We start from the raw sequence: 21,995 nt of genomic DNA on the forward strand, positions 1-21,995 counted from the left end.
AGGGAAAATTTCATAAACAAATGAGCCATGTGCAAGGAAGTAGGTGTACAAAGTGCATACAGGTAAACACAGGCAGTAAGCCTAGCTTTGTAAGAGTGTGCCTGGAACTGCTCTTCTTACTTATCTTTGTGGAGTGTGCATTGAATTTTGGTATCAAGATGGAAATGCCATCAAATCAGCTTTTCTTCATTCACCATGTTTCCAGGTTCCATGGTTTAAAAAACCAAAACAGCCAATACATGCATGTAATCGTGTTGTTAACTTATACACTAATTGAATAAGGAAAGTGATGCAGATAAGTATTTTTTTCAGACTAATTGATTTTTCAGATTATTAATAATAATTGATGAATGGAAGTGTTAATTCTTCTCAGCATTATGAATTTAAAAATGCTTATGAATCATTCATAGCATAAAACAATGTTATGGCTCACACAATAAAGATTTGTGCCAATGGGCACAAGAAAGGGTTAATAATTTAGGGTTCAGTAAATAAGTCTGTGACCACTGTGGGGGAAGCCTGCCTCTGTAGGCAAGCAGAAATCTGTAAAAACTCCCTGAAGCCTGTTGCCAGATCTGTTTATCTTTCCAAGGCAGAATAATTCTGCAAAGGAAGATTGCAAAATCTTGCAGTAGAAAAAGGTAGGCTGAAATGGTCAGGGTCTCCTGTGTCCAGGGCATCATGCCAAACATAGGCTGAAGTGTCTGGTTCCTTTGTGGTTTGCGCTACATCCTCTTTGCAACAGATCAGGTTTGTGCGGATCATCAATCATAACTGCTGCCACAATGCAAATACCCTGGTACTTTGTCCCAATGTGTTGAAAGCGGTTGGCATACTTATTTAGGGAAGTACAGCTGTACAATCACAGTCTTGTTTTCCATAATATCAGGAAGCTCACAATGGTTACTGTTGTTGCTTTCCTCCTTGAAAAATGGGAAAAAATTTACTTGCAGTAAATTCAGTAGATGCCGGCCAGCAACTTAAAATCATGTTTTTGACGGCTTTGGTAACATTGAGCAGCTAGCAGTTCAGAATGGCCTTTCCTACCATTTTAATACATTTTCTTCAGTTCCAAATGGGGATTTATTCTGTCCTTCAAATTTCACATTCAGTTCACTTTTGCTTTTAGTTTTTGCTTGCTCTGGTGTTCTTGGAAGATTATCTGACACCAGCCCAGATAAGGCCCTGGGGATCTCCAGTGTTTTTTACTTCATTTAAAAGAGACTTTAATACTGGAGAACACTTTGTATTAGATCAGGCATAAATATAAATCAATTTGCCTATATTGCATATGTATTTTAATAAAAGATTAGTAATTTGAAAACTATGTTCATTTAAAGAATCATGCACAGTCCATCATCTTTTGACGGGGAAATAATAATTTTGTCTTGTTGTTTTTATGATCACGACAGAGTGGATGCCTTAATGGTTTAAACGTAAGGCTTAACCTTCTTATAATTGTGTATTAAAGTCATAGCAGGGTCATCCTGGAGCTTCATTCTTCCAGTGTTCTATGGTGTTCCATTAAACTCCATAGTTTGGTATAATAGGGTCTTTTAGCTGTGACCTTAAAATCATGGTGCTGTCTGCTTTGCATGGCTGTTAAATACCTTATGTCATTTTTCACAAATACCATTTTTTCAAAAATAGAGGTTTGCCTTATTGTCCTTGGTCAAAATTCCAGCTCCTATTCTAGTATAAAATAAATGTCTTAAATATCAGGTAACATAGAGGCTGCTGTAGTGAGTACATTATTAACTTTGATATTTATTTAAATTAAAAGATTAATTTTTAACTCTGAATTCTGTGTGTATAATGCTTGTTTTTAATTAGGTTATTTCCTTTTTCCTTTAAAGAAAGAAAGAATTGTCCTCTTTCAAAATTACTGTCACATCTCATTGTTCCCAGTGAGCATGAGGCTGTCGGCTGCCCTCAGTTAAGTTGTTTTTTCAAAATAGCCACTGCCTCCCATTGCTCCTGATGGGAATGAAGTCAAGTTGCTCTTGGGGATGATGTTAGGCCCTTTGTCCTATGAGGAGCTGGAGAGGAACACTGGGAGGAGCAGGTGAATGGAGGCAGGAGCCATCTTAGCTAATGGCAGCCTATGACCTTCTTTCCACTGAGAAAAATGGGAGATTGGGAGGGCAATTTAAGAAGGGTAACTGAACTGATGGCAGTCTTTTGCCTCAGTTCCATTGACGATAATAGATGACAGCCATTTTGAAAGAGGACAGTTCCTCACGGAATTCTCTGAACTAGAACGTTACTTATTCAGCCTCTTTCATTTATGAAGAATAATGGAGAAATGGCAGTTAATCCTAAAAAATTCTTCAAATGTAGCCTATGCACAAGGTTTTTACTATATGGAAAGTTTTGAAGAGTCTGTGATATTCCCATTATTAACATAATTAGGTACAAAAAGGGTCAGATAATATATATCAGGGAGATTGAATCCCTGCTACAAGGGCAAAACTCTGCCTTAACTGTGGAGCTGCAACTGATGTCTCCATAATTACCAACTGAGCTACCACATATGCCAAGTACAGGACAACTTCTTGTTCTGAAAAATTAATTATTGTTTGAGAAGAAGTATACACTACTGTAATCCAGCTACTCTTGCTGGTCTCCTTTGTGAAGGAGCAAGGGAATAGTGTTGTATCAGAATGTTCACTGTGAGCAGGTTTGTTAATATTTTTGTTGGGTTTTACCTTTATGAATGATAACCATAATTCTAGTATTTCTTAATGCCCTGTTTTAATTATCAGTCCCCGGATCATTGTACTTTTGCCTCATTGAATCCTGTGTTTGTCTTGTTTCTGATTTTTTTTCACTCAAAAGCTTTCACTACTTTTCGCTGCTAAGAAATTCTGATAGAATTTTCTTCTGTGCTGTTCACATTTCTTTTTTCAGGCGCTGTGCCTCTCTCTTTGTCCTTGAGTGCTGTCATCTGGAATTTAACGGTGATTAAACAATGTGTTGCCCTTGTGATACTACTGTGCTTCTCTGTGGCCTCTTGAACTACAGTATTTTTATCTTATTCTTCCTGATTTTCACTGTTTTTATGTGAGTGGTTTACAGATCTGAGCTCTATCTCACCACTTCATTTCTCTTCCTTTATTGTGAAGAGCACTTTTTGTCTCCTCTGAAGACCAGTTTTTCTTTTTAAAAATTTTTTCAGTCCATGTTATAGTTCTGTATTCATTCTTTTCCCTAGTGCAATAGGCTCTTCTTCTAGTTCTCTTTGGCCCGTTTCTTCAAGGTGGGATCCTATGTTATTCATTGCTTATTGGTTCTGCAAAACTGTTTGAACCCTCTTGATACGTTTTTGCCTCTTTACTGATTTATTTGCTTTTCTGGAGTTATTTTTACTTTAGATTCTCTTGTTTACCTGCAGTCGTAAAAGTAATTTTTCAAATTAAAGTGTGATTTGAGAGATTTCCATAATTGAACTGCAGCATGTTTTTCCAGTATTTTATATAAAGTTTTGAATATTTTGCACCAGAGGTGGTTAATGCCTTGCTTGAGCTTGGGATAGGCATTGAGTTCTTGGTTCCTCTATAGTTAGTTCAGTTGGCAGGCTTCTTCTACTTGGGGATACTCTTTCACTGTCTATTAAATCTCGCCACTGGGAATCTTCCAATAGCAGCCTATTTTTTTCTTTGCTTTATTTCATCTTATTTCTAGTTTATAATCACTGTCCCATTCTAAACAATCAGTCTCCCTCATTTCTATCCCTAGCATGCCCTTGACTTTGATGACATTTTGACTTTTCTCTGTCCACAATTTCAGCCTGTCTTGAACAAGTAAACATATGACATCATCTTTCCTTTTTTAAGCCAAAGGTTTCAGACCGAAGATTATTTCTTAAACAAGAGAAATATCCTTCAAGACAATTCCACCTCCTTTTTTGCTGTCCTAGACTTGGACCTCCTGTTTGCCTCCACGATATGTATCCCCTTCATTCAACTTACCTCCTTCAGTGTCTGACTCTACATATCATTACTCTGCTCCGTATCTGCTGAAATCCTCATCTATATCTTCATCTTCTCTTGCTTTGACTATTGCTTCTTTTTCTATGTTCATACCAATTACTTACATCTTTGGAAATCTGCTGCCCATCTTCTCATTGGCCATCCAACATCTTGACAGATGAAAGGAGACATGACAAAGTCGATCCATGTTCTGCTTATCAATGGTATGGGGAAAAAGCCCGATGCATGATCAGCAAACCTTTCCACAGTGGATACAGGTCCACTTGCCAGATGGTGGTTGAAGCATACGTTGCTTCCTGGCTTGCCTGCGAGCCTCAGCCTGGGCTCTCTGATGGCTCTCCACAGTCACTGCACCAGCCTTAACCTGGCTTCTCCAAACTTAGCGATTGTGGGCAGGATTTTCCCAGTTGTCAGTGGGAATACTGGATTTCTTGAGACCTTGCTTGACCTTGTCACTGTATCAGAGCTTTGGCCTTCCTCTGCATTGTGGGCAGTTCTTAAGCTGGTCATAGAGCACAACCTTTGGCAGACAGTCTTGAGGCATGCGTTCCTCGTGTCCCAACCAGCAAAGCCTGTGAATGTCCAGCATAGTCTGCATAGACTAGTGGTCCCCAAACTGTGGGGCACGCCCTCCTAGGGGGCACAGAGGAATGTTTGGGGGTGTGTGCAGTGGGGCTGGACCAGCCGCCATGGGGACAGGGAGGGAGTGCCACCCAGCCCTGCTCCACACCCAGCTCTGCTGTGGTCCCAGCTCCCTCTCCATTCCTGTTCTCAGCCTTGGCCCCTTCACTCCTGGCCCTGGCCCCAGTTCTCCCCCCAGCCTCGGCCTCTTTACCCCTCTTCATGCCAGGGAGGGGGAGCTGGGGCAAAGGGGGGCATGGCTGTGAAAAGTTGGGGGACCACTGGCATAGATTTTCGGCCAGTTCTATCAAGGATCTCATTATTGGTGATCCGTTGGTCCCAAGTAACATTTCCCACCTTCTCACATTTCCAAATGAATACAGCCACCTCCACTGGCTCCCCATTCACTTGAGGATCTAGTACAAAATTGCTCTTATTTAAAAACTCTACAAGTATTTGCTCCAGTCTGTCTCTTATATCTTATCACTGTCCCCCCTCTGCTTCTCTGGCACTGGCTCTATTTCTCCTCCTTCACATAATCTTAACTTTGTTTTGCAATGGCAGCTCTTGCCATCCAAAACAGTGTTGGTGTATCTTATTTCTCTTCCTCATCAACTCTTCATCTATCTTCATATCTCAGCTGAAAATACATATTTCTTCAATGCAGATACCCTCTTAATTTTTTCTCTCTCTTCTCTTTATTTTAACTTTGCAATAGATATATTAATTAACTCTGCAAAGGGTTTTCCAACACACATTATATAAAAGATGAAGCTGATTTTATATTGTGTTTATATACAATAAAGTGCAGTTACATTCTAATCAGTGGCAGTGAGGGGCATGCAATGATTTTTTGTGTCACAATGATGTCCATATCAAATTTACACACTTTACAGATAAAACCATGTTTTCTTAAGTGCCAGTCAAGCTGTGGTTTTTTTTGGCTTGTTCAGCATTGTTAGTAATAAAGGTTCTGAAATTAAAACTTTAGCTCTGTTGATTCTAATCTTCTTAAAGCAGGGGTCTCAAACTCCCGGCCCGCAGGCCATCTGTGGCCCACAAATGTCCCCAGTGTGGCCCACGGGGCTCCAGCAGTTTTGGGGCTAGGTCTCTCCCTTGGCCCCACCTGCCGCCCCCGGGTGCTCCCCAACCCCCAGGCTATTTACAATGGCCCGGGGCCCTGGCAGCAAAGCGGAGCTGAGTGGCGTCTGCCTGCTCGCTCCATGTGTCTGCCGGCCCCCCCTCTGGCCCTGGGGTGGGACTGTGCCTCAGCGTGCTGCCCATGCCCCTGGGTCCAATGGGAAGCTGCAGGGGTGGTGCCTGCAGCAGCGTGCAGAGGCTCCCCGCCCTGCCCCGCCTTGGAGCCCCAGGTAAGCGCCGCACCCCCCAACCCCCTCCCAGAGCCTGCACGCCTCCCCCCTCCTACATCCCAGAGCCTGCAACCCACCCCCTCCTTCTGCACCCCCAGCCCAGAGCCTGCACCCAGCACCGAAACTCCATCCCGGAGCCTGCACCCCAGACCCACTCTCTGACCTAAACTCCCTCCCAGAGCCCAACCTTTCACCCCTTCTGCACCTAAACTCCCTCCCAGAGCGTGCACCCCAATCCCTTACCCCAGACCTCCTCCCCCACCCAAACTCCCTCCCAGAGCCTTAGGCAGGTGTGGGGCGGAGTTTGGGGGGGCAGGTTCTGGGCGGCATGAGTAACACTATTGGCCCGCTGCGAGGATTTGAGGACTGGCACTGGGCCTAAGGTAAATTGAGTTTGAGACCCCTGTCTTAAAGCAGGCTCATTCTCATATACCTGTATAGACCATGTGATTTTAACAGTAGTAAAATGTTGTTTTAGTTATTAAAGTAAACACTATAACTCTTAATATAAAGAGAGAGCAGATCTGTTGAGCAATACTGTGCCATTTTACATAGTCACTTCTGTAGCCATAACCACAGTTTAAATATTTGTACACAGTTATGAGTTATAACTGAGATGCATGGAAGTGAAACAGTTTAAAAACTTTTGCAAACAGTGCTCATCCTTTTACAGTTTCACTTCAACACCTGCAAGGTCTTGTTTTTTAGTTTTAATTTGAGTGAATCTGATGTGAGGAAAAGGGGGTCCGAGTGACAGCTCTGCAGACTTAAATCCTGTTTCTCGACAGGACAAGTAAATTATAGGCAGTGGAAATGCAAACTTCCCCTCCATGTTGATCCCCTCCTTTAAATAAATCCTGATCTGGAGGGGACCCATGCTGGAAGGGGTTGGTGGGAATCTCAGTCTCTTAAGTTCATTGACTCCTTGACCTCTGTGCAGACAGCCAACAATGATAGGTATTTTAGTGATGTATACCCTTACGTGTTAGGAAGTGGTGTGAGAACAACCAGTTCATTTCATGAAGAGTAGCAGACCACTATCTGATAATAACAAGGTTCAGTCACTACCTATCTGGGCTGAATCCTGCACTGAACACTGAAGTGTGGGCACAGAGATTCACAAGTGTTTCTCAGTACAGAATTGGGATCCTAAGTATGAAAAGTTCTGTGTCCCACCACCAATCCCCAGAACTACACAGGCTGCAAAGACACAGAGAGTTTGTATATATGCTCTCTCTTTCGGTTCTCTTGTTTGCTTCTGATTTAGAAGTGCTGAAGATTGTGTAAAACAGTGTTTTGCTTACTTGGGCTGGGTGATGTTCCAGCATTCTAACTGAGTATGGAAAAAGCTTACCCATTAGGAAGATGGTTTAACTGCAGATTTGTCCTTCTACTTTACAAATCCCACAAAAAATAACATGTTTCAAGAATAAAGAATATACACATTTCTTACATGTGTTATATCAAGTTACTACTGTAATTAGTTGTGGTATCATTTTTCTTAATAGCAAGATTCATAGCGTTTAAGGTCAGAATAGACACTAGATCATCTGGTCTTACCTGCTATAAATCACAGGCCATTTGGCTTCCGCTTCCAGCCATAGATTCTTGTTATGCCATTCTTTGCTAGATTAAAGAGCCCTTAGTACCCAGTGTTTTCTGTTCATTAAGGTACTTACACACAACAATCAAGTCAGCTCTCAGTCTTGTTTTTGATCAGCTAAACAGATTGAGCTCTTTAAAAATCTCACTGTAAGGCATTTTCTCCAGCCCTTGAATAACTTTTATGGCTCCTTCTTGCACCCTCTCCAATTTTTCAGTGTCCTTTTAAAATGTGGAAACCAGAACTGGATGTGGTATTTGAGTATCACTCTTGCTATTGCTGTATACAAGGCAAAATTATCTCACTCCTCCCCGCATATATATCCAAGGATCCCAGTACCCATTTTTGCCAAAGCATCACACTAGAAGCTCATGGAGTTGCTTGTCCACTATGGCCACTAGATCGTCTTCTGAGTCACTGTTTTCCAGAATACAGTCTCCTCAGTCTGAAGTTATTGGCTGCATTACTTGTTCCTAGGTGTATAACTTTCTGGTGTCTGCATTTGGCATGTTCTGTTGAATGGTCCCAGCTTAGGAAGTGGTCCAGATCTCTCCATATGACTGCCCTGTCTTCATCATTATTTACTACTCTGCCAATCTTTGTGGTTCACAAATTTTATCAGCAGTAAAATTTATTCTGTATTTATATATAGATGATTGATGAAAAATGTGAAGAGCATCAAGCCTACCTATCTGCAGAACCCCATTAGAAACTCCTCTCCTCAATGATGATTTCCCATTGGCAACTACTTTTTGACATCTCTCAGTTAACCAGTTCTTAATCCATTTAACATGTGCTTTATTGATAATGTATATTGCTCATTTTTTTATCAGAATATTGTGTGGTACAAAGTCTAATGTCTTACCAATGTCTAAATATATTACATCTATGCAGTTACCTTTATCAACCAAACTCGTAATCTCCGTAAAGAATGAAATCAGATTTGCTTGACAAGACCTGTTTTCTATAAAGCCATGTTGATTGGCATTAACAGTGTTCCAAGCCTTTAATTCTTTATCAGTTGACTCTTGTATCGCTTTTCCTATTATTTTACTCAGGATTGATATCTGATCGATTGGTCTGTAGTTTCTCAAGTCATCCTGTGTGCCTTTTTTAAATATTGGCACAACATTAGCACTCTACCAGTCTTCTGGAATTTCCCCAGTATTCCAAGATTTATTAAATATTATCATCAGTGGGCCAGAGATTCTTGGATGCACGTTATCTGGGCCTTTGATTTTAAAATGTTTATCTCTAGTAGATGATGTTTAACATCCTCTTCGGTTCCTAATAGACTTAAAATTACTCATCAGCCTCCTGTGATACAAGCATATCATCCTGCTTTTTTTTTCATATACAAAACAGAAGTATTTATTGAACACTTCTGCCTTTTCTGCATAATTTTTAATATTTTTACAGTCTCCATGTAATAATGGGCCTATGCCATTCTTAGGATTTCTTTTGTTCCTAATGTATCTCAACCCCCCATCTACAAAACCACCTCCTTATTGTCCTTACTTCTGCAAGCCATGGATTTTCCCCTGATATCTTTAGCTTACATTATCACTTTTCTATGCTTCATAACTTCTAAATTATATTGATTGTCATCTGTTCCCCCTGTTTCTATTTGTTATATATTGCTTTTTCATTTCTAATTGCTGCCTTCATTTTGCCACTGAATCAGGATGGGCTTTTAGCCAAAGTTGTCCTCTTTCTTGATTGTTGTATTGTAACCTTTTGGCCATCTAATAAACTCTTCTTAAAGAGTTCCAAATTTTCATTCATATTTTTTGTCTAAATTTTTCCTCCCAATTAATTTTGCTCATAATTTTCCTCAGCTTTGGGAAATCAGCTCTTTTGAAGTGCCAAATATACATGTTACTGATTGTGATCTTCTGTTTGTCCATATTGAATATAATCAGGTTATAACCATTGGTTCCTAGGCAACCATCAACTTCATGTCCAGTGATTAATTCATCTTTATCCATCATAATAAGGTTCAAAATAGAGTCACCTCATGTTGAACGCTATACCTTTTGTGCTAAATTATCTATAATTTTTAGAAACTCTAATGATCTAATGATGACTGCATGTGGCTTCTAGCATGTCTTCCAAACCGAAATCCTCCATAACAACACAATTTTTGTTTTCAGACTTCTTAGATAGGTGCTTAAGGAGTAACTCATCCTGTTATTTGGCTTGATTTGACAGTCTGTTACAGACCCCACCAGTACCCCCTCCTGGGATTTCTTAACACATTGATTTGTAAGCTTTCAAATCCTGTTTTTCTGAGTTACCAATAACCTGTTTAGGAAGGATATAGGGGGCAGTGGTGAGAGGCGACACCCTACATTAAAGACACCATAATTTCTTTTAATCTGTGATCTTTAACATTCCCGTCATGCAGATTGTCCCACCAAGTTTCAGTAATGCCAATTGTATACATTTTTTAAATGAGAATTTCCAGTTTCTCTTGCTTGTTACTCAGACTTCTACCATGGTATACGAGCAACTGAAAAATGTATTCTCTTTATGGTCTTTGACACACTGATTCAATCTCTTCTTGGCACACTGAGTTTATTTGTACTGCATCTGCCTCCACAGCACCCATCTCTTTCCTGGCTCCTGCAGCTAGTCTCCATCTGAGAAGATTAGCACCCATATCTGTGAGATGCAGATTGTCCTGTTTGTACTGCCCTTTTTCTCTCTGAAATGTGGCCCAGTGCCCCACAAAACCAAAACCTTCAGCATCACACCAGTCATGCAGGCAGTAGTTTAGCTCCAGTATTTTCTGCCTTCTCTCACTTGTGGGACCAGAAGGTTGTCTGAAAAGATCATTTGGATTTGCTCCCTTCCAAGATCCCTGAAGTCTTCTGTAATCTGTGCTGTTCCACACAATGCTGAGTCATTGCTTCCAATATGTATCATCACTAATGGAGAACAACTTCATAAACCTGTCCAATCTTGCAGTTACATCTCATATTTTCATTCCAGGGAAAAAGCTCACCATCCTGTTTTCCTTGTGTCCCTTGCTGAATTCTGCATCCACTCTTCTTAATATAGAGTTACTGTTGACTGTGGTTTGACTTCTTAGGATGATTGAAGAACACCTCGTGGTGTCTACTTGCTTCATACTGCAAGGACACCCGGCATGTATGTCCCTTGCAGCTTCCTGTTCTGTTCTCTGGACATAGGTTCCTCTGCTGTTGACTTTGTTGAGTATCTGATTACGTGAAGTTGAATGCTTTCTGGAATACATTGCAATGCTCTGTTTGAACCCCTCTTCAGGTGACTCAATAGTGGGGCTGACAGACTCCAGAGGGACCCCGTCAAATGCTCTGTGTGGGGCTTTTGAGTGCAGAATTGGATGAATGTTTCTCTAGGAGTATACAAAGGGAGAGCTGAATAGCAAAGATTAAATCTGTCATGCAAAGCTGACAGCAGAATTCAGCCCTCTGTATGTTGCAGTACAGAATAGGATAAAGGTGAACATTAGCTTTAGTATTAAACTTTATTTTTCTTTGTTTTCTGAGTTTAAGTGAGACTTCCAATATTATCTGGCTGTAATTTTTCATGCCTTGTTTATAATAACTAATGTCCTTGGTCATAAGAAGTTCATCACTCCTGATTTCATGTAGTCATAAATTGGTGTTTCTTTAGTCCCTCTTGTAAAAAAATGAATGTTAATTCATTCTTCCACCGCAGGAGTTCTCAAACTGGTCTGTTGAATGTTTGTTGGTCATCCACAGAGATGATTCCACTCCTTTTTTACATCTGTTAAATTGTATTATAGAATCTAAAAATACATTTCTAACGTTATTTTTCCGTGTAAGTAATTTCTGTAGTTGCAACAGGCATGATGCAGTATATGATTGGTCCCCTTCTTTTGTTTGCAAACATGGGACGGTTGGGCATGCACAAGACTATCTGCCTAGTAACATATGATCCACATTATGGAAAAAAAATTAAGAACTATTTTACCTCATGTTGTACCATTCTTGAACTTAGGCTGGATGACTGGGTGTCCCCTGGTACTCCCATAGGCAGCACATAAGGATGTGGGTCCTCCCATATGAGAAGAATCCCTGCCTCAGTAAGTGATTTCAAGAGGTGCCTGTGGGGTGTCTCTATCTTCCAGCCTCAGAAAGAGGGAAACAGTAACAGGAAGGGAGCTACTGCTATACCCTCTGTATTCTTCAGCTTGAATGGACTATTACAGTACATGCTAACTGCAAAACAGTCTGATCCATCTTGTATTTAGCTATGACACTCTGAGTACTTTACCCAGACCTGAAGAAGAGCTCTGTGGAGCTCAAAAGGTTGTCTCTTTCTGCAGCACAAGTTGGTCTAGTAAAAGATGCTGCCTCACCTACCTTGTCTCTCTCCAATGTATAAATTCAGTTGAAAGCATCAAACTAACGACTGAAAGCAAAGAGGAAAATTACTGTGTTTGCAAGATTGATTTGGCAAAAAGTGGCTGAAGAAACAATATGACAAGTTTTATTTGCTACTGTGATAAGGGGCCTAACTTAAGGTGACCTCAGTTGGTGATAATGTATGTCATCTGGTTAGAGAGAGAGCTCAGCCCAATACTCTGAAGGGCTTTCTACGTGAAGAGGAAGGACATTGATTTTAATGTAGAATTTTACTGTCCTCTAGGAACCTTGATTCACACATAGGGTAATGTGCTTGTGCTGTCTGGTGTTAAGGACAGTCCTAAAAACAGCCTTTTGTTAATTGAAGACACCAGAAAACTGTCGAAAAGAGTATTGCAATAGTCTAAACTGTATTAAATGCTGTCACCAACAGGGACCTCTATGGTCACAAATGATAGGTAAACACATCGGTGCCTGACAGGGCAACCTGAGCAGCAGTGTCAAACTGCAAACCTACTACCTCTTACCATAGCGTTTGTATATTTTAAAACTCCATCTTATTCAAATAGTATTTGGGTAACATCTAAACTCAAAAGGGTTGCATTTCAGAGGATCCTTATCTAGTAGCTATAGCAGAACTAACTGAGAGGCAATTAGTGTTCTGTGCTGGCTCTGCCATTGATTTGCTGTGTGACCTTTGGGGGTGGGGATGTCATACAACTTTCTATGCCTCAGTTTCACCATCTGTAAAATAAGGACAATATTACACAGATATTAGTAGGGTTGATTCATCTGAACCTACAAGCTCTTCTTCCAAGAACCTAAAAGTGCTTTACAGATGTTAAAAGTTCAGATTCCGATCCTGCAATGGGCTGTGCATGGACAGATCCCTGCACCTGCATTAAATCCCACTGACTTAAATGGTGCTCAGCACAGTTGCAGGGATTTACTTGTGGAGCTCATTGCAGGATCAGAGCTTTCATCTTCAGCCTCCCTTGTGAGGTAATTAAGTTTCCTTACTTTATAGATGCGGGGGGAGAGGGGGAGGGAAGGCGTAACTAAATTAACTTGCACAGACTTATATAGGCAATGAATTGGAGAACTGGGAGTAAAACCCTTGGGTGGTGATCCCTGGGTTCCGTGCTTCTCAATTAAAAAAGATATTATAAATGATTTAAACATTTACTACATATACAGTTAATATTCAGGTTGGATTGTAATATCTATTATGTTTTCATATTTTTAGAGGTCGAAAATTTTCAGACTGAACAGATGCCTTTCAGAAAATGCTGCTCTTATGAAATCAAAACTAGGCCTGTCAAGCAATTAAAAAAATTAATCGTGATTATTCGTGCGTATTAATCGCACTGTTAAACAATAAGAAAATACCATTTATTTAAATATTTTTGGATGTTTTCTACATTTTCAAATATATTGATTTCAGTTACAACACAGAATACCAAGTGTACAGTGCTCACTTTATATTTATTTTTGATTACAAATATTTGCCCCGTAAAAAACAAAAGAAATAGTATTTCTCAATTCACCTAATACAAGTACAGTGGTACAATCTCTTTTAGAGAATTTTAGAGCCTGCAAGTCCACTCAGTCCTACTTCTTGTGGAGCCAGTCACTCAGACAAACAAGTTCGGTTACAATTTGCAGGAGATAATGCTGCCTGCTTCTTGTTTACAGTGTCACCTGAAAGTGAGAACAGGTGTTTACATGGCACTGTTGAAGCCGGCGACGCAAGATATTTATGTGCCAGATGTGCTAAAGATTCATGCTTCAACCACCATTCCAGGGGACATGGGTCCATGCTGATGACGGGTCCAATGCAACATAGATTATAGATCATTGTTATGTTTTGAAACTCCATTGAACAGAAAAATGTATGTAGAAATTCTTAGTGGATTGATTGGGTGGTTCAGGTGGCTGATCATAGACTACAGAAACTTTCAGCTTTAGGTTACTGTTTCAGGAACGGTGTGAACGGAATTTGTGTCCATGTGATGGTGGTTTGGTGACTTACATGAAATGAGTTTGATGGTTTCCACTTCAGTTTCCAGTGGGCACACATTCACATTAATAAAAAACAACATAAGTTGCACACTAGTTGGCAGGGAGACCTAGGACTGAAGCCCATCATGACTGAGCTGCCCTCCTCATCTCTATAATAATAATAATATCTAGCACTTACATATCATTTTTGTCTGTAGAACTCAAAGTGCTTTACAAAGGAGGTTAGTGTCATTATCCCCATTTTACGAATGAGGGAAAGTGAAGCAGAGAGAATGTAGGTGATTTGACCAAGGTCATCCAACAGGCCAGCATCAGAACTAGGAATAGAACCTGGGTCTCTTAATCACCCTATCCACCACACAGCTTCTGGAGGTGATGCCTTTCAATGAACGTTGAGACATATTTGCAGAACTTTAGCTGTTACAGATTGTCAGCATTTCCCATTCTCTACCTGTCCCATGAGTGAATAGAGGACATCAGGTTGCGGGGCTGTTTATCGAGTATTTTTCATCAGCACTAAATTAATACACAATTTGTTGAAAGCTGAAAACCACCTAGAGGTTTTGTCTCTGTGTGGACATAATTTTATATACTACTTTCCTGTCTTCAGTTTTACTGTGTTGTATGGGTTTTACACAGGTAATAGTACATAAAAATAGGTTTTAGCTGTTGGCTTCTTTCTTTTAATGCCTGCTGCCCCAAAAATCTATTTTACATGCAGAGCTTGTGGAGCTACTGCCTATTATGTATCTTCAAACGGAGAGTGGAGAAGCAGGGAAGAAGTACTAAATGCAGTTTCTTTCGAAGCCAGTTCTTCGTGTTTAGCCGAGTGTAGTTCTCTGAAAGTTTACATGGTAACAATCACATATTGATCTATGTAAACTCTGAATTTTATTTGACATTTAAGTTTTTATAGTACAAACTAGAATTTGTTAACCTATTGTAAGCAGTCATAATCTTGCTAAGTAGTTTTGTTACATATTTTGTGATATGTAAGGTGAGAACTCAATGTCAGAGATTGTGACCTAATTAATATTCTTATTTAATTTCAGATGGCATTAATACACATTAAAAATAACATATAGCCCAGATCTTTAGTATTTCCATTATATTCTGTTCCACTCAGTTAGGATGTGGTTAGTTGGGATGACTCCAGTTGATCTATTACATCCTCTCCCAAATATTGTTTGCTGGGAAAAACCACTCCGTAATAGGATGATAGGACCATTCCAAATCCATGGCACTGTTTGTTTAATACAGATTTGATGACAGTCTGTGTCTCAGTCAATCCAGTTAGTAAGGTCCACAGAGACTTCTACCGAACTTAGAAGCTCCGTACCTACCTTAATCCCCACAGAGTTTACTAACTCACCTCAATCAAGATTGCTGCTTAAATGAAGTTTGAGAGGCCTGTGTGTCTGTTAAGCGACTTCTACTGTATAAAGATTTTTTTCGTATCAAAACCAGCATTAAAATAGCCTAATGAATGGGGCTGTTGTTGTCATTTAACAGAATGCCCAAAACCTGTCGGTAAATCAGGATTATTTAATGCATTTTAAAATGTTTATTTTGTAGTTCTCTGTTCATGTGTAATGAGTGTGTTTTGTGCCATGTAGATAAAATGAAAAGCTTTCTTTTTGAAATAGGTTACTAAATGTAGAAAGTGCTATAAAAAGGATACCTAGGAGTTCATATTTTATTTCCCTGATATTTGAATAATATGTAGTCAGTTTACAACTCCAGTGATGATTTTTTTTCTCCACAGCTGTCCGCACCGAAAACCTAGGTACAACAATTAACCTGTGTTATGTCTCTTATGTCATTCAGTAATAGAGATTCTGCAAATGGTACTTACCTAACAGTTTTGTGATAATTCTCGAGGCAGTATTGTTTCTTGTTTCCTCTCCCAATATTCACTGCATTGAAAACTTGGCTTTCTGTATGTCTACCTTAGGGTTTTATACTGCCACCCATCACCATAGTACCTGAGTGCCTTCCATATAAAATCAATAGCAAAACAACAGGTTTTCCTTAGTAAACAGATATGACTCACAAAAATACATAAAATAGGTATGCTGGGTATTAATTTTTAATTACTTAATATCCCAGATGTGCTGCTTTCAAGAAGGTGCTATTTTTATATGGTTGCTTTTCTAACTATATCAGTGCTTCAAGGTGTCCCCTTGTGGGATAAGCAGTGAGAAACAAAGCAATAATTTATTCCATGTTTTCTGTTCTTCCACAGGAAGATTCAGTGCCTTCAAGAATTAACTTTATCATCCAGTACATCTGATAGTTGTGTTTTGCATATGATGTCTGTTAGTTGAAAATGGACTTACTGAATTTTTCCTCTGCAGTACTTAGAAGTTTGGGGATATGAAGTGGAAATAAACAGTGCTTTTCATTTATTTTTATTTCAGGGGATATAATTTTCAATGCCCACTACCCAGAGCTGCCACCAGATTTTATCTTTGGAGAGGATGCTGAATTCCTGCCAGATCCCTCTGCCTTGCATGTGAGTACAGCTGCAGTGCTTTTGTGATCATTATGTGCTGGAGAGAGACTTGGCTTTTGAGAATGGCTCAATAATAGGAATTTGCTAACAATGCAGATTTTTAAAAAAATCTTTTATTTCACTGTCATGTGGGTATGTAGACACTTTCTCCACTTTAAAACCATAATTATGGAGTCAACTAAATCATTCATTTCAAAATGTTTTAATTAAAATAAGACATCATATTCCCCGTATCTAATCATTTAGAATGTTCTGCAGGACATAACCCTGTACAAAAAAAAGTTGCTTTTTAAAAAATCAGTTACTTCTATTTAGCACCTGATAATTTTCAAAGATTTGCTTCTTTCAGCAAAGGGGTTAACCTTTGCCTTGCCCTTGGAACATCATTTGGACTTTGGCAGAGTTTATTTCATGGCAGCGAATGAGGTATAACTGGGTTGGGCTTTGGCATTCGTCTGTATTAATACCAGAAAGGGTGGGAAACAAGTGGGAGTGTATTGTGGCACCATTGTGTCAGGCAAGACTCTGAAAACTTTATACTTGTAATGAAATGTGCTGCAGTAAAGACAGAAGCATGCTTTGGGGAGGGGAGATAATAAAATGAGCACATTAGGTGGATAATACTTCGTTGCACAGTGTTGCTAGTGTAGAAGAAAAAAATACATACCATAGCCAAGTACCATAAACACGAAATATTACTGAGTATTAAAAATTGGTCTTTAGTAACAAAGCCTTGTACCTAGAACTGAACTTTGGTTGGGTACTTGTGATACTTCTAACTCTGATATAGTAGTCACGTTAGTGTGCCTCCCTTGTCAGACAAATATGCCTGTTGCATAGAGTTCCAGTCTTATTCCTGATCAGTGGCTAACATCAGCAGTTCTTCTCACTTCTGTTGTAGTGTTTTAAAGCTCAAATTAAATTTTCAGTTTTTGCTAAATATTTTTTAGCTTGCTGACTTCTGTTGTGTTTCTAGTTCTATACTCTTATGAATGATACATCATACTAAGGAATCCATTAGTCATAGATACATTCCATATTGATCCATTAGTCATCAGCGTGTTAACAAAAATTCTACTGGAAATACTAAGATGGGTTTTTCAGCTAGCCAAGCGCTTTGGAAGTTCTGTACCTAATTCTGTGTGTCTGAAATTTGAAAGATGTCATTTGGATACTGGACATATTTTGTCTCTTGTTCTGAGGCTGCAGAATGGCTAACCAATTATTTTAATTTATCTGACTAGCTCATTTGCTAGCAGGGAGTATCTATTTGTTACATTTTGGGATGTCTAACTTAGATTTCTCAATAGTTGGAATGTTTCTGTGACTTGGCAAATGGACTGTTAATTTAAAACTGTTGTTCATAAAACTGAAAACACCAATTTCTTTATTATTGTTGCTTTTAAAACGCTGAAAAATAAAAGGTAAAACATGATTTAAAAGGGATAGCATTTTTCTTTCCGAGGCAAAAATGATTGTCTACCACATAGAAAAGCTGAGTGCTTTCTTTAAATGGATCTAAGTTGTTTTGTACCCTTATATCACTTCAGTAATTTTATTTTATTATGGCCTTTATATGTGCTTGGGCTTTTGAGGGCTATCTTCTTAATATTCACATTATTTCTGTTCTCAAGCAGGATGCAGTAATCCAGTACTAACTGGATTTTATTAATTGTGGGCTACTGGGAAGTTAAATCAAATATAAAGAAGAATATGCATTATAATAAGTAGAGTCTAAAATGTATTTTCATAATCTTTAATTAATTTCTTAAATTCTCCTAATTTTTACCCCTTTCTCTGTTTAGTTCTTGTTTCACTCTATTCCAAGCTTCTCAGTGGTGCTTATAGCAACATCACTTAGAGGTTTGTGTCTCCGTCACATACATACATGACATACAAAGTAAAGAGTAACACACTTTATTTTTTTTTATAGCAAAGAGATACTTGCAGCAAATTAGGTGTGAAACACTTCAAGGGAATTCTGGGCATCTTGCAGAAGAAATATTTATATAAAATTCATTGCTAAATAAGTTTTGTGTGATAAATTTTGACAAAGTATGGTATATCACCTTATCTTTAATGTTAAAAAAGAGTTCCTGGTCATGTCAACCTAGTCATTTAATCTGTCCAATGCCGCCTCTTTCTTAACTCGTCCCTTCTTTACTTATCCAACTTTGTCTTTTATCATGTAGCTCACCATCCCCATTTCTCCCCAGAGATGCCAACCTCAATGGCTGTTTGTCCCCTTCTCCCACAATCACCCCTTTGCTTTCTTCCATGTCACTTCCTACACATGGAACCTTCTTTCTGAGCTGACCGCAAAGCTTCTACACTGTAGAACCTGGCTACTCTGGACTGCTACCATGTGGTCGCTAACCAGTTTGGAGTGGGAAAGTCGATGGTTGGACTCGTGTTGATGGAAGTGTTCAGGGCCATTCATCGCATCCTGCTCTGAAAGACCATGACTATGGGCATCATGCGTGACATTGTAGATGGCTTTGCTTCCCTAACTGTGGAGGGGTGCTAGATGGCACACACATTCCAATACTGGCACCAGACTACCTAGCCACTGAGTACATTGATTGGAAGGGGTATTTCTCTATGGTTCTCCAGCACTTGTGGATCACTGTGGGCATTTCATGGACATTAACACAGCCTGGTCTGGAAAGGTGCATGACGGAGGCATCTTTCGGAACACTGGCCTTTTCAGGAAGCTGCAAGCGAGACTATCTTCCCCGACTAGAGGATCACCGTCCGGGAAGTCGAAATGCCCATTGTGATCCTGGGAAATCTTGCCTACCCGTTCATGCCGTGGCTTTTGAAACCATACACAAGGCACCTTGACAACATCAAGGAGCGGTTCAACAACAGACTGAGCAAGTGCAGAATGACTGTTGAGTGTGCTTTTGGCCATTTAAAGGCCCACTGGCGGTGCCTATATGGTAGGCTGGACCTGGCCGATGACAATATTCCTATGCTTATAGCCGTGTGCTGTACACTCCATAATATTTGTGAAGGGAAGGGTGAAAGTTTCACTCAGGGCTGGACCACTGAGGCTCAGCGCCTGGAGGCTGAATTTGAACAGCCAGAGACCAGGGCTATTAGGGGGCGCAGCGTGGGGCTATAAGGATCAGGGATGCCTTGAGGCAGCATTTTGAAGCTGAAAGCCACTGATATTTGTTGCTATGCTCAGGAATGCAGTGCTTGTAATTCTAGGAGGTGATTGTGATTGGTGAAGATGATGCACTGTGAAGGTTTAAGAAAACTGCCTGTTGCTTTGCAGGGCTCTGTTTGCTTTCAATTAATAGAATAAAGATTGCTTTCAAAGTAACACAATTCTTTTAGTAAAATCCAACAACCGGAGGGGAGAGACAAACAAAAAAACACATCAGCACTGAGTGCGATGGGGGAAGGGAAGATCCCAGGAGGAGTGGGGTTCCGGGACAGTTAAAGATTTGTGTATGTCCAGGGATCACATCCAACCTTCTCCTCTGGAGAACAATGCAGCGGGTACTGTACTTCAGCAGGCTAAACTGCAGAGGGATGGGTATTGAGTGCAGTGGGTAGTGGGAGTCCTCAGTGCTGGACTGTGACAGGGGAAGAGTAGAATGCCACAGATACAGACTGGAGCCAGGAGGTTGATAAGAGTGTATTGGTGGTGTCTGGGAGGTGCAAGGGAAAGAGTTTTGCGAGCGGCTGCAGATGAGGGTGGGTGCGGAGTTCCTCAGTTTGCAGTGCGAGTATGAAGCATGTCTGCTTGGCACTCCATAATGTTTAAGAGCCGCTCCATGGCTTCATTCTGTTGTGCCTTGTTTTCCTTTCAGTCCCTCTTCTTGCTGTCCTTCAGTTCCTGTTTTTCTGCTGCGCAGTGCACCATGACCTCATTCAGCAAGTCCTCCTTAGTTCTTCATGACCGCTTTCTAATTCTGCACAGCCGTTCAGCCAGTGATAACAAAGAGGGAGGCTGGGCTCCCAAGGTCATATCTGTGAAGCCAAAATGCAAACTTTTACAGAAGCAGTATTGTTTGCAACACACAGAACACTGATTCAGTGATTTAAAATGTAGCCAGTATTCACATACCTGTCACTAACTGGCTGACCCCAGGCAAGGACACATGAGCTGCAAGACCCGCAAAATGGTGAGTAATTGCAGGGGAAATCTGTGTTCCTGGACCCTACTGTACACTGGGCATGTGGCTCTTGGGGAGAGCCAGCACAGTAAAGGGGGCCTTATAATTATTTCTGTCCTCACATTTTCCACAAGCTGTGTTCATTATGGGAGATATCTCGCTGTTGAGGGTGAGCAGGGAATCAAGGGAGGGTCTTCTCCAGGACTACGGCTTCCGCCCTGGCCCTTATGTGGCTCTCCTGTGTGCAGCAAAGGTCATGCTTCCTCCCCCCACACCCCCCGTGACGGCAGAGTGGTGCGGGAAAGTGGGGCAAGAAACAAAACAGCTCTGCCAAAGAACCTGCAGCAGCAGATTGCCCAGTATCTCCATGAGAGTTTCCTGGAGTTCTCTGCGGCAGATTCCCGCGAATGGAGGGAGTCAATCAACACCCTGTTCCACTACTCAGAGTAGGCATGTGGTGGTACATGCATCCAGACACAAGCCTGCTTTCTGCAACTCTCTTGCCCCCAACAGCTCATTTCAGCGATTCCCAAAATCACATCCACTTATCAGGGGCCTCCTCTCCTGTTTGCGCTTTGCCAACATCGGACAGCTGTGACTGGCTAGCCTCCTCCGGGATAGAGAAGAGCTCCTGGCTGCATGCATCTCTGGCCTTCGAGTCATCTTCTGCCTCTGGGTCCCCCTTCCCTTCCACATCCTCATCCAAGATTTCCTCCTCCTAGCTCAGTCTGCTATCGACTGGCACGCGAGCCACCGAAGTATCCACAGTGGCCTTCACAGTGGAGACAGGGTTGCCACCGAGTATTGCATTCAGCTCTTTGTAGAACTGGCAGCTTGTGGGTGGAGCACCGGAGTGGTGGTTTGCCTTCCGTGCCTTGTGGTAGGCATTCTGCAGCTCCTTCACTTTAACCCTGCACTGCAGTGTGTCCCGATCATGTCCCTTTCTGTCATGCATTGTGAAATCTGTCTGTAGGTATCATAATTCCTACGGCTGGAGTGCAGCAGGGACTGCCAGCCTCCTCTCCCCAAAACCTTTATTTTAGATTGTTTTGTAACTGCTGCATATTAATGCAAATTTGTAAAAATCCTTTAAAATCATTGGTCGGAAGGTGGTTTAGAAGTTCTAAGTATTATTGGAAATGAACATTCGTATGGTTTTATTTTCATTTCTAAAAAAAAATCTTAACATATAGAAAAGGAGTACTTGTGGCACCTTAGAGACTAACCAATTTATTTGGGCATAAGCTTTCGTGAGCTACAGCTCACTTGATCGGATGCATACTGTGGAAAGTACAGAAGATCTTTTTATACACACAAACCATGAAAAAATGGGTGTTTACCACTACAAAAGGTTTTCTCTCCCCCC

The 21,995-nt window shown here is 40.6% G+C and overlaps 1 protein-coding gene across 2 annotated transcripts in view; it reads left to right on the plus strand.

The window, feature by feature from the left end:
- BABAM2 (BRISC and BRCA1 A complex member 2) overlaps positions 1–21,995 on the plus strand; it is a 308,321-nt gene that overhangs the window by 57,998 nt on the left and 228,328 nt on the right. For both annotated transcript variants that reach the window (XM_077813632.1, XM_077813631.1), the window contains exon 4: positions 16,405–16,499. In XM_077813632.1, the coding sequence (XP_077669758.1) occupies positions 16,405–16,499 (95 nt within the window). The remainder of the gene's footprint in view (positions 1–16,404; positions 16,500–21,995) is intronic.

Source organism: Eretmochelys imbricata, chromosome 3 (assembly GCF_965152235.1).
Source record: "Eretmochelys imbricata isolate rEreImb1 chromosome 3, rEreImb1.hap1, whole genome shotgun sequence".
Lineage (NCBI taxonomy): Eukaryota > Metazoa > Chordata > Testudines > Cheloniidae > Eretmochelys > Eretmochelys imbricata.